At 35.5% G+C, this 12,895-nt stretch overlaps 1 protein-coding gene across 1 annotated transcript in view; it reads left to right on the plus strand.

Moving 5' to 3' along the window:
- The window catches only part of PIGX (phosphatidylinositol glycan anchor biosynthesis class X), a 38,402-nt gene that overhangs the window by 23,203 nt on the left and 2,304 nt on the right, over positions 1-12,895 (plus strand). The window contains exons 5-7 of the mRNA XM_029938728.1: positions 739-880; positions 9,968-10,181; positions 12,329-12,429. Coding sequence (XP_029794588.1) covers positions 739-880; positions 9,968-10,181; positions 12,329-12,429 — 457 coding nt within the window. The remainder of the gene's footprint in view (positions 1-738; positions 881-9,967; positions 10,182-12,328; positions 12,430-12,895) is intronic.

Genomic DNA, 12,895 nt, shown 5'->3' on the forward strand with positions numbered 1-12,895 from the left:
CAGTCTCTCTTAACTTCTTTTCTTTTATTTAAGTTTATTTATTTTGAGAGAGAGAGAGAGAGACAGAGAGGGAGAAAGAATTACAAGTAGGCTCTGCACTGTCACTGCAAAGACCAACACAGGACTCAGACTCACAAACCTTGAGGTCATGACTAGAACGGAGATCAAGAGGCGAATGCTCACCCAACTTAGCCGCCCAGGCTTCCCTCCCTTTACTTCTGTCTGTTTTATAAATTAAGCAAAACCACTGTGTTTTGCTTGGATTTCCTTCCCTGTACTTGGTCCAACATGTGCCTTCAGACAGTAAGCTGGGACCATTATACATTTAGGTTTATAATGCATTCCAAATTAATATTTATGTGTGGTATGAGGTTGAGGTAAAGGTTCATTTTTTTTCTGTGTAGATTTTTTGTGTCAGTACTACTTGTTGAAAAGACTCCCCTTTCCCCATCAAATTATATCGGCGCCTTTATTGCCATATAAATGTGCGTGTCTATTTTCGGACTCTATTTCTTTTCGTTGATCTTTGTCTGTTTTCATACTAATACTATACTGTGGCTTAGGACATGAATTCATGAACGATCTTGAGTGTTTCTGACATGATATAAATACTTCATATGACTTTAAATCTTCTGAAAAATGAATTTGAAAGTGTTTTTACTAATTCGAATGTAATACTATGCGATTTTATTTAACAATTGAATGAAGAGATTTATTTTAAACATACTTATCTTACAGAGACCTCTTAATAAAAGTGAAATTTGGAGAAAGCATTGAGGATTTACAGACCTGCCGACTCTTAATTAAACAGTACATCCCAGCAGGACTTTTTGTGGATCCGTATGAGTTGGCTTCATTACGAGAGAGAAACGTAACAGAGGTATAACTACTAGAGAATTTTTTTGAGAGAGAAATTATTTTAGGTATGCTATAATTTGGATTAAGGAAAAATAGTAGACAGGGCAACATTGTACTCTTTATTCGTTTTTGTCAAAGCATATAAAGTAACTTTTTTTTAGATGGTATGGGAATATTCTTTTAAAAATGAGTGACATGTGTCAAACTTGTCAGTAATAAACCAACTAAACTAAACTAGCTAAATGCTTTTTGTCAGAATGGCTCCTCGTTTAGTGAATATTACATGATTTTGTGAAGATTAATGGTTAATAAATTCTGCTTCAGCATTTAACAGTATTGTTAGAGTGACGTATACCCCGCCATCTGAGTAATTCAGATGTGGGAGGAAAGGAAACTGGTATTTGTTGGATATCTATATGCCCGATACCTTCATTTTTTTCAGGAAGCAAGGTATATTAAGCATTAGAGAAAGATTATGTCCCATACCTTCTGCACAGATCAGTCCGCACAGACCCTAGATGTTTTATCTTTTCATTTTATAGTTAAGGAACCTGAGGCATAAAGAAGCCAAGTAACTTATTCAGAATCATACAGGTAAATGGAAGAGCCAAGAGATAAATCCAGGATTGTCTAATAGCAAAGTTGTTGCTCTTTCCAGAAATGAATCTTATTCCTTAGTTAATGGTTTCCCTAACTTTTGGTAAGAATTACTTGGGGCTGCTTTTTCTGCAGATTATGTCTTCCTGGGAAATCCTAATTTAGTAGGTCAAATTGGACCCCAAAATCTGTTTTTAACAACTCAGATGATTCCTGTTAAGAAATTTTGAGAAATCTTTGTTCATAAGATTGTAATCTCTATAGAAATATAGAAAGGGTAAAATAAGTATACTATATTTGGAGTAATTTATAATGACATTTCTGTGGTTTAGGCCAGTTTCTTCACCTGTTGTAATTACTTACTTAAATTTCTTTTTGAACAGGTAATTATATTCTCATGGTTCAAAATTCAGGAGGTATGAGGGTGCCTGGGTGGCTTAGTTGATTAAGCGTCCAACTTCAGCTAGGTCATGATCACACGGTTCATGGGTTCGAGCCCCCCGTCAGGCTCTGGGCTGACAGCTAGCTCAGAGCCTGGAGCCTGTCTTCAGATTCTGTGTCTCCCTCTCTCTCTGACCCTCCCCTGCTCACACTGTCTCTCTCTCTCTCTCTCTCTCTCTCTCTCAAAAATAAATAAAAATATTAAAAAATCAAAACAAAATTCAGGATGTATGAAAAGGTATACAACGATGAGCTTTCACCTATCTCAACCCCCATTTGCCGAATTTCTTCTTGTGTTCTATTTTTTTTGCACATATTTAACAGTATTGATACACATGTTCACATAGATGGCAGTGTCGGTATATATACACACATGGAAAGACCTCATTGCTTTCTTCCTCATTTGTTTCTCTCCTTCACTGAGTCATGAATTTTGAATGAGGCTTTTGAAATTATAATAATAGGTTTCAAATTTAAATGCAGTTCTTGGCTTGTAGTGACATGGATTAGAATCATACTTAAACCTCCTTAATAATATTGCCTGCCATGTTTTAAGAAAATGGAATTGTTTTTGGATTGGAGTGCCCCAAAAGAGGTCACATGCCCACCCTCTTGGTTGGCATGAGATTGGGGTATGTGCAGATAATTGGAACAAGAAAACTGGGCAGGCAAAGGATGGCACTCTGGATTGATTGACAAGTTTATCTTGATTTTCTGTTTCCTAATTTTCTTTTTATTTTTTGGAGAGAGAGCAAGTGAGCTATGGGCAGAGAGAGAGAGAGGGGAAGAGAGAGAGAGTCCTGAAGTGGGGCTCATACTCACCCAATATGGGGCTCAAACTTACGAACCATGAGACCATGATCTGGGCCAAAGTTAGATGCTTAACTCACTGTTTTCTGATTTTCTAATCCGTAATTATGAGACTTTGAAATGAATTTACTTTTTCATTTGGCAATTTCTAGAAAAATAGATGTTTCATTTGTGACACATAGATAATTGGAAGTTGATTTCCTGATATATGAGATGCTATTTCCTTCTGCCTACTTGAGTTGAGACTCTGTCACAGTTGCAGAGAAACTTTTGTCACAAGAAGTGGTAGTCAATGATGAGTATAACTGGATAGAAGGAGATTTATATGTAAGGAATGACCAACTCTTACATATTTGGATAGAGATCTTGACTGTTCCATGAGATAAAATTTGTGATTGCAGCAAATAGAATAATGGGTTCAAATTAAGTGAGTGATGTGTGGCAATAAAATGTGTTATAAGTAGTTTGTGATGGTTTATGAGCAATTTGAAAATAAAGACAAGCTTTAAATAGATTCACCATGAATAAGGCACATCAAATGAATCTCATTTCATTTTTAAATAAAGCTATTAAATATACTTAATCAAAATCTCTCACATTCTCTGAAAACAGCATAATATTAGATTTAAAAAATATGAAATTGCTGTATTGTAGGTCAAAATGGAAATGATGAATTTTTGAAATAATAAGTTTTACTCAATCAAAGTATGTAGTATTAGGATCTATGCCCTTACCAAGTTGGAGGACAGTGACCAGATTTACTCTCCCACTTAAAACCAAGAAATAGACAAAATATATGAAATAATGGAAAAGATCATTGAATATCGGACAATGGGCAATTACTGCCTTGGAGAGTTTTCAGGCTGTGGTATAGGGAGCAGGAATCCAAGCTTGGACTTCTTGAGTTGAGGAGATGAAGTGAGATTTTGGGGAGACCAAGGCAACCAGAATTCACAAGACAGCATAGTAGAGAGGAGAGAATTGTGTAGAGACAACTCCAGAGATCCATAAAAGATTCCCCTCGAGTATGTAGTTGAGTATTGATTAGCACAACATGTGAGGAAACTACTCACTGCTGGGGAAAGAACCATATGAACAAATGAGGGGTTATAGTGTCTGGTACTCACATAGGGCCAGTAGTAGTGTCTGCTCCCAGCAGCCAGACTAGGAAAAGCCTTATGATTCATTGGGCATTAGATAGAGTAGACAAGAGAAATTTTACTCAGTAGTGGGGGATACTTAGCCCTAGACTGAACATTATGGCAGTTCTGTTTAATAAATCTTACAGGCACCTAGGAGGCTCAGTTGGTTAAGTGTCCAGCTTCGGCTCAGGTCGTGATCTCCTTGTTCGTGGGTTCAAGCCCCGCGTCGGGCTCTGTGCTGACCACTCAGAGCCTGGAGCCTACTTCAGATTTTGTATCTCCCTCTCTCTCTCTCTCTCTCTGACCCTCCGCTGCTTGCGCTGTCTCTCAAAAATAAATAAAAAACATTAAAAAAAGATCTTAAAAGCAGCACCTTCAGAACTAAACTGTTTGCAAGTGACTTTACTGCATACAAGCAAAACTCAAGAATACTTACAGGAATACGGAAGTATCCAGCACTCAGTAAGATCAAAATCACAGTGTCTTGATTCTAATAATTTAGCCAGTATGAAAAGATGGGAGGAAATATGACCTGTAATGAGACAAATGAATCAATCAAAACTAATCCAGAACTGACCCAGATACTAGAATTAACAGGCCATGAAAAACAGTTATTATAATTGTATTCCTATGTTCAAAAAGGTAAGTAGAGATATGGAAGATACATAAGAAGGCAACATTGAACTTGTGAAGAAAGTAATGGCATTCAACCATTGCAGAAGAAAAGATTAATAAACTTGAAAACATAGTAATAGAAACCACCAAAAATATAAAACATTAAAAAATAGAAACATCCAAAGTAATTGGAACAGTAGTGAGTTGTGAGGCAACTTCAAGTGGCCTGTTATCCCTGTGATTGGACTATCTTTGAGAGAAATCTCTATCCCCTATTCCTTGCAGCATTATTCACAGTAGACAAGCTATGGAAACGACCTAGTGTCCATCAACAAACAAATGGATAAAGAAACTATGTGTGTGTATATACACACACACACACACACAATGGAATGTTACCTCTAAAAAGGAAGAAAATCCTGCCATTTGCATCAACACACATGAACCTTGAGGGCATTTTGCTAAGTCAAATAAGTCAGACAGAAAGACAAATCTCATTTATATGTGGAATCTAAAACAAACCAACTCAGATTGGTGGATTGGTGGTGGTTGCCACAAGTAAGAGTGTGGGAGAAACAGGGGAATGTGGTCAAAGAGCACAAACATCCAGTTAGTTATAGGAGGAGTAAGTTCTGGGAATCGAGTTATAGTATGGTGGCTGTAGTTAACAATAATGTATATTTGAAAGTTGTTAAGCAAAAAGTATACTTTAAAATTTTTCATTGGGGGTGCCTAGGCTGGCTCAGTTGATAGAATATGTGACTTTTAAGATCATTTATTTTGAGAGAGAAAGAAAGCATGAGTGGAGGAGGGGCAGAGAGAGGGAGAGAGAATCCCAAGCAGGCTCCATGCTGTCAGCCCAGAGCCCAACACAGGGTTTGATTTCATGAACTGTGAGATCATGACCAGAGCCAAAGTGGGATGCTTAACTTACTGAGCCATCCAGACGCCCCAGGAATATATCATTAAAGAAATGTACTGTTAGAATTAACATCTCAGTATCAGCAAAGTATTATACATTTCATTTTCATAAAGTTTTACATTTGTAGATTGTAGAAGTTCAAAGGCACCAGTTACTATGTGTTAATTGGGAGAATTTTTTTTAAGAGCTCTAGCTCATGAGAGAAAGATATGGCAAATGTTATTGATACAGCACAATTTCATAGCTTGATTTATTTAACTTAGTGTAGTGGTTTGTGACATGTAGTCACATGACAGCACTCAACTACTGTCTATGAAAGACTATAGATCCATGTCTATTAATCAGTTTAAGCTCCTTTTGGATTAATTTTTGATGCATAATTTCAGTTTTCTTGATAATACATTATTGCTATTTTATCTGTGGTGAAAATTGAATAACAAGATTTTTACTATATACTGAAGTGGGGCTCAAACTCACCCAATATGGGGCTCAAACTTACGAACCATGAGACCATGATCTGGGCCAAAGTCAGATCCTTAACTGACTGTTTTCTAATTTTCTAATCCGTAATTATGAGACTTTGAAATGAAATCAGTATATAGTTACTGGGCTTTTGGGGGTTGCACTGATAGTTTAGGCACATATTTGGGAAATCTACTAGCATCCAGCCATTGACCAGATTACTTTTGATTGTCAGGTTGTGATGCCCAAAAATATTTTTCTGTTGTTTTTAATCTAAGGTGATATATACACCTCTAGCTGTCTGAGGTTTTGATTGCCTGTCAATCTATGTACCTACTTGTACAATTTTTCCCCTTACCTATTGTAAGTAGGTTTTAAGAAACTCATAGCCGAAACTCCTAAATCACCTCCTAGACCTCAGGTCATTGTTTGTGGATTAGCTTGTGTTGGTTCTTAATTGATCTTGGTTTAAAATGGATTTAGGTCTTTGTTGAAGTTCATGTAAAAACAAAATTCTGATTCTAAAAATTGAGATATGAGTCACATCGCAAAATTCACCCTTTTGAAATGTACAATTAGTAGTTTTTAGTATATTCATAAAATTGTACAATCATCACAACTATTCTAGAATATTTTCAGTATTTGCAAAGAAACCCTTATAAGGCTAACTTTTGAGTTTCAGATACCAGTGTAAAAATTTTTGAACCATTACCAAATAATTCTTCAACCAACAGAGCCCTCTCTGAAGGCCAAATTGTTATTTCTTGCGGTCTCATTTTCATTACATCCCAATTTCTATTCATATTTTTAATATTCTCAATTCTGAGAAGTTACCATATGTTTATCTCTATGGGAAAAATAAACAGTAAGTAAAAAATAAAACAGTATTTAGAGAAATTGAAGATCATCATGGCATCATAAATTCTACATATCACAATCAGAGATATACTCTATATCAGTTCTAGTTCTGCTTAATTTTCAGCTATAGGCATATCTCATTTTACTGTGATTCACTCTAACCGTGTTTTGTTACAAATTGAAGATTTGTGGCAACTCTGTTCAACCAAGCCTATCAGCATTTTTCTAACAGCACTTGTTCACTTCATGTCTCAGTATCACATTTTGGTAATTCCCATAATATTTTTAACTTTTTATAATTATTATTATATTTGTTATGGTGATCTGTGCAGTGATTCTAACTTGCTGAAAGCTTAGGTGCTGGTTAGCATTTTTTAGCAATAAAATATCTTTAAGATGTGTACATTGGTTTTTTTTTTTAAGGCGTAATGCTATTGCACACTTAATAGATGACAATATAGTAGAAGCATAACTTTCATTTGCATTGGGAAGCCAAAGGATTCATTTGATTTGCTTTATTGTGATGATCAAGAACCAAACCCACAGTATCTCTAAAGTATGCCTGTATTAAATATTAGTTATTTTGTTTAGTTTAACCTAATTGAATAAGGGAGTCTGCGTACCTGGCTTTGAGTCTTAGCTCTTCTACTTATTCTTTATATTGTTTATCTACTCAAATACTTTGTTTGCTCATTTATATAATAAAGCTAATAGTTCCTACCAGATAGGGTTCTTTTGAAAATTAAAGGAGACAATGTATATAAACCACTTAATGAAATACCTGTCAACATAGTAACTATTCAAAAAGAGAGTCTTTATTATTATCAGGTCATATATACATAAGATAGATGAAAGGGGCCCCTGGGTGGCTCAGTCAGTTAAGTGGCCAACTTTGACTCAGGTCATGATCTCACGGATCATGAGTTCAAGCCCTGTGTCGGGCTCTGTGCTGACAGCTCAGAGCCTGCAGCCTGCTTCAGATTCTGTGTCTGTCTCTCTGCCTCTCCCCCACTCACTCTGTCTCTCTCAAAAATAAGTAAAAACATTTAAAAACATTAAAAAAAGATAGAAAATAACATGTTCATAAGAGAGAACATTTTGGGCTGTTTTTAAAATTTACATCCAGTTGTATCCAAGGAGAGAGTCCATTAATAAATTTCTAGCAGGAGGTCTCTAGTAATATTCCTTAGGACTTTGTTCTTCATCCTCCTAGTCAGTGTTTTTATCCTTAGATAAAAATACAGAAGACAGTTGCCAAATTCATAACGTTACATAAATGTTGGTTGACAGGTTGGATTTCAATTAAATCTCAACATCCTGGAAAAAAACAGACCATAGCTAGGAAAAATTTAATAGAGATAAATCTAAAGCCCTTCATTTAGTTAGTAATAAGTCAGTTTTTTGGAAAAAAACAGTATGGGAGTTTCTTAAAGTTTTTTGCAAAGTTTTCAAATGAAAAATATAGGGATGAATAGGTGTAACACAGGGTCAGTGAAACTGCTTTGTAGGATATTGTAGTGGTGAATTTATGTCCTTTTACATTTGCCAAAACACAGAGAATGTGCAACATAAAGATTAAACCCTAACTTAAACTGTGGGCTTTAGTTAATAATTTATCAATGCTGGCTTATCAGTTATAACCAGTGTACTATACTAATGTTAATATAGAGAAGACTGTAGGGGGTGATATATGGAGATGCTATATTTTATGCTCCATTTTCCTGTAAACCTGAAACTGCTCTGAAAAATAAAGTCTTAATTTTTAAAAAAGTACATGTATTTTCTATATATGGAGATATATATACATATCACTGAAATAAGGCTGCTGAAAAGCTATTGCAATTTTTGACTAAAGGTAATATTGGTGCCATATACCCTGAATGTTTCCAAAGGTAACTAATATGATGAATGATTTAGAAATCATATCATGAGAAACCAAGAAAGCTGTGAATGTTTCTCTGAGGAGGAGAAAACTTAGTGGAAATATTTGAGGGACCCTTAGTGGAACAGGGAACAGATTTATTGTAGGTATTGTAAGCAAGGACAGTTGTGAATGTTATACATCAGAACATCAAGTTTCTACTCATGAAAAAGGAATAACCTAAAACAAACCAAAAAAATAACCTTTTAACAGTAGATAAAATGAGATGACTCAAAGCAATAAGCTTCCTTTTAGTCATTCAGAGTATTCAAGCAGTGACTGGATCCTTGAACAATGCCCTCATTGGGACAGTGGTTTAATCTGATTACTTTAAAGTTCATTATGACTCATAAGATTATATAACTCCTTGGCTTTTGCCAATGAGGTTTTTTTTTTTTTTAATTCCCATGATAATCAGAGAAGGAAAAACATGCGATAAAATGAAGCACTTGGTGCTTCCATCAAACAGGAGAATTAGGATGTTTGTCATGATGGGAAGAAGCCTGAGATGTATCAGGGCTTCGCATAGAGAATCTAGAGACAAGTAGTATGTGTGTAAGTGTGCGCGCGCACACACACACACACACACACACACACACACACTTACAGATTATGTATATAGTGCTTATAAATGTGTGTATATATGTGCATGTGTATATGTATGTTTATACATAAATGTGTAGATGGATGTATATATATAATATATATACACACACAGACATAATTTAGGACTAAATTCTGACACATATACATTTTTACTTTTGGTGTAGAATACCTATTTTAAATTGTTTTTTACCATATTATTTAAAGAATCATTTACTATTTTTCTATTAAGTTTTTATACCTAATATGGAAAGAGTGCTGACCTTTGCTTTGACTTCCTGACCACAGTGCTCTGTCTTACTCACTGCCATGTTACTTGCTTCTCTGAAGAACAGGAAATTACCAGAATGATACCAATCATTTCAACCCAATACTGGGTTAACTGTTCATCATAGTTTTCATATTTATTAAATATGTGTATTCACAGAATTTTTCTTTTCTTGGTACCTGCCTTGTCACCTAAACAAAGGTTGATAAAAAATATTACAAATAAATTTTTATTATGGGGGAAACTTCATACCTATAGTACAATTTCCTCAATTTACTTTTAGTAAACAAACTTTTAGAGCACATCTTGTGTTTTCTACTTAAAATTAGGGATGGCGTGGAGTGGAAATTGTTTATAAGGGGGGCGAGTTTGACATTTCTGTTCATCTGTATAGCAAACTTCTGGTTTTATTTATTAATCTTCCCCATTCATTTCTTTTTCTGGATTAATATTTGCTCTTTTTTTGACAGGCAGTGATGGTTTCAGAAAATTTTAATATAGAAGCTCCTAATTACTTGTCCAAGGAATCCGAAGTTCTAATTTATGCCAGACAAGATTCACAGTGCATTGATTGTTTCCAAGCTTTTTTGCCTGTGCACTACCGCTATCATCGGCCACATAGTAAAGATGGAGAAACCGTTATTGTGGTCAATAACCCTGATTTGCTGATGTATTGTGAGGAAGGTGAGAGTTGCAAGTCTTTTCAGAGGGTTGAAAATAAAAATAAAGGTATGGTGGCAAGTCTGAAGTCAAGGGCAGGGATGATAAAAGCATGTTTCTTTTTTCTTTTTCTTTTTTAACTTTTTGATTGTAAAAAAACCATAGACACAGAAAAACTTCACAAATAAACAGTAAATTATTATAAGGCATATACCCTTGTAACTACTTCCCAGGTCAAGAAATAGAACTTCACCAGTTATCCTAGCAGCAGCTCTGTGTATCCTGTCTCAATCATAGCTTCCTCCTTTCTTCTAAGACTAACCCACTGTCCTGACTTTTAATCACTTCCTTATGTTTCTTTATACTTTCTTTTCACCCAAGTGGGCATTCATAGAGAATAAAGATTCTTCTTGCTCATTTAAAGAAATATATTAGCATTAAGTCTCTTAATTTTCAGCTTCCCCCTCTTTCCTTCTTTTTTTTGAAAATTCCCCTTTTGAGGAGCACCTGGCTGTCTCAGTCAGTAGAGCATAAGACTCCTGATCTCAAGGTTGTGAGTTCAAGCCCCATGTTGGGCATGGAGCCTACTTAAAAATAATTTTAAAAAATTAAAATAATACTGATGATAGAATAAAATAAAATATAAAATAAAATTAAAATTTACCTGTTGAGAAACCTGGGTCATTTAACCTGAGTTTCTCATAGTTGGGGTTTTGGTGATTATTCTCATGCTGTTCATCTAGCCTCTTTATTTCCTGGAAGTTGGCTGCTGGCTCCAGAGGTGTGATCAGATTCAGCTTTGATTGTTTTGACAAGACTATAGGTGGTGCTCTGTTCTTGTATGATTGGGCATATAATGTCTAGCATATTTATTTTTTCAGCCATTGATCCTTTGCCCCTTTGCTGCTTTCTGTTTCTTCATGCTGATTTGCCGGACTAGCAGCTGTTGGTGTTTTGTATACACTTGCATGGATTTTTGTATTTGGTGGGGATACTTTGTCACCTAGTTTTGTTATAAAAGTTGGCCATGAGTTTGGGGGGGCATAATTTTTCTTTCTGCTTTACATTAAAAAATATTTTTAAAGTTTATTTTATTTTTGAGGGGCAGAGAGAGGAGGAGACAAAGAATCCAAAGCAGGCTGTTAGCACAGAGTCTGATGTGAGGCTCGAACTTGTGAACCACAAGATCATGACCTGAGTCAAAGTCAGATGCTCAACCACCCAGGCGCACCTGTTCTTTCTGTTTTCATGTGTGTATTTGCATAAATTAAAAACTATGCTTTCCCCACTTTCAGTCTTCCTAGAATCAAGAATTTAAGAATCCCCTTTCAGATTTTGACTCTTTGTGTCTCCAAATTTGGGTTGATTGGAATATTCATAGATTAGTAGCACTAAAGACTGGGAGATTGGAAGTTTCTAATCCTGCTCTGCTGCCTCATATTTTTCATGATGAGAAAATAATAAAGTGTTCAATTCTGCTAAATTTGTTCATCCAACCTAGCTTGCTTCCTTTTAGTTACTCTAAAGTTTGAAAATGCACCTTCTCTTGAAACAGCATCTGGGGTTCTGGTATTGTTCTTTTTTGGGGGGGGTCTGAGTGCTCTTTTATATGGATTTGTTTACTCTATGGAAATTATTTTGGTTATATGCTTAGGATCTGTTCATTTTTCTGAATATATGCTATACTTCAAAAAAGTTTAAGTTAAATTTTTAATACTTATTTATAAATTTTATTTTAGATTGAGTGGGGAAGAGGGGCAGAGGGAAAGAGAATTCCAAGCAGATTTCATGCTCAGCACAGAGCCTGTTGGGGGGTTAAATCCCGTGACTGTGGGATCATGACCTGAGCCAAAGTCAAGGGTTGAATGCTCAACCAACTGAGCCACACAGGCATACCTATGTTAAATTTTTTTTTAAGTGGTGCTTACTGTAGTGGAATTTGTTAAGATGTCATGCTTAACTTCCGCACAGTCTTAGTAATTTTGTAATTTCTTAGGTATCCATATAGAACAGGCTGGTAAAATAAAACAGCATATGATATATGGATTCAGATCATGTACATTGTGTATTAAAATGTTTGAATACTTATATCTCAACATGAAAGACTGGCCTAACCTCTGTGTAGTCCCGATACAGGTTTTCTGATATGATGTTCTACCATTTCTTCTCAGAGTTTCCAATTTTGAAATGCTGGGCTCAGTCAAAAGTGGCAGCTCCTTGTGCTTTGAAGAATAAGGATATCTGCCAATGGAACAATATGAAATATAAATCAGTGAGTTAATAGTTTATGTTGTTTTTAGATCATGTTGCCTCATTTAAGACTCATAATGTCTGCCACATTTAAAGGATTAGCCTTTTATATTCTACCATAGAAAGCTGTGTTTTGTTTATTCTCAATGTTGTTTCTTTGCTACTAAAGGAAATAGTGGTCCTTCATTTATATAGAGTCATAGAATCATTTAAGTTGGGGGCTGGATATTTAGGGTTAGTTCCATGCATCATTGGTCCAGAGTTTAAGTATAAGTAATATGCCTGTTTTTAAGATGTTTATTTATTTTGAGGGGGAGAGAGAGAGAGAGAGCAAGTAGGAGAAGGGCAGAGAGAGAGAGAGAGAGAGAGAGAGAGAGAGAGAGAGAGGGAGAGAGAGAGAGAAAAAATCCTAAGCAGGCTCTGTGCTGTCAGCACAGAGCCCAATGAGGGGTTTGATCTCACAAAAGGTGAAGTCACCGTCCAACTCT

This window comes from Suricata suricatta, chromosome 5 (genome assembly GCF_006229205.1).
Source record: "Suricata suricatta isolate VVHF042 chromosome 5, meerkat_22Aug2017_6uvM2_HiC, whole genome shotgun sequence".
Lineage (NCBI taxonomy): Eukaryota > Metazoa > Chordata > Mammalia > Carnivora > Herpestidae > Suricata > Suricata suricatta.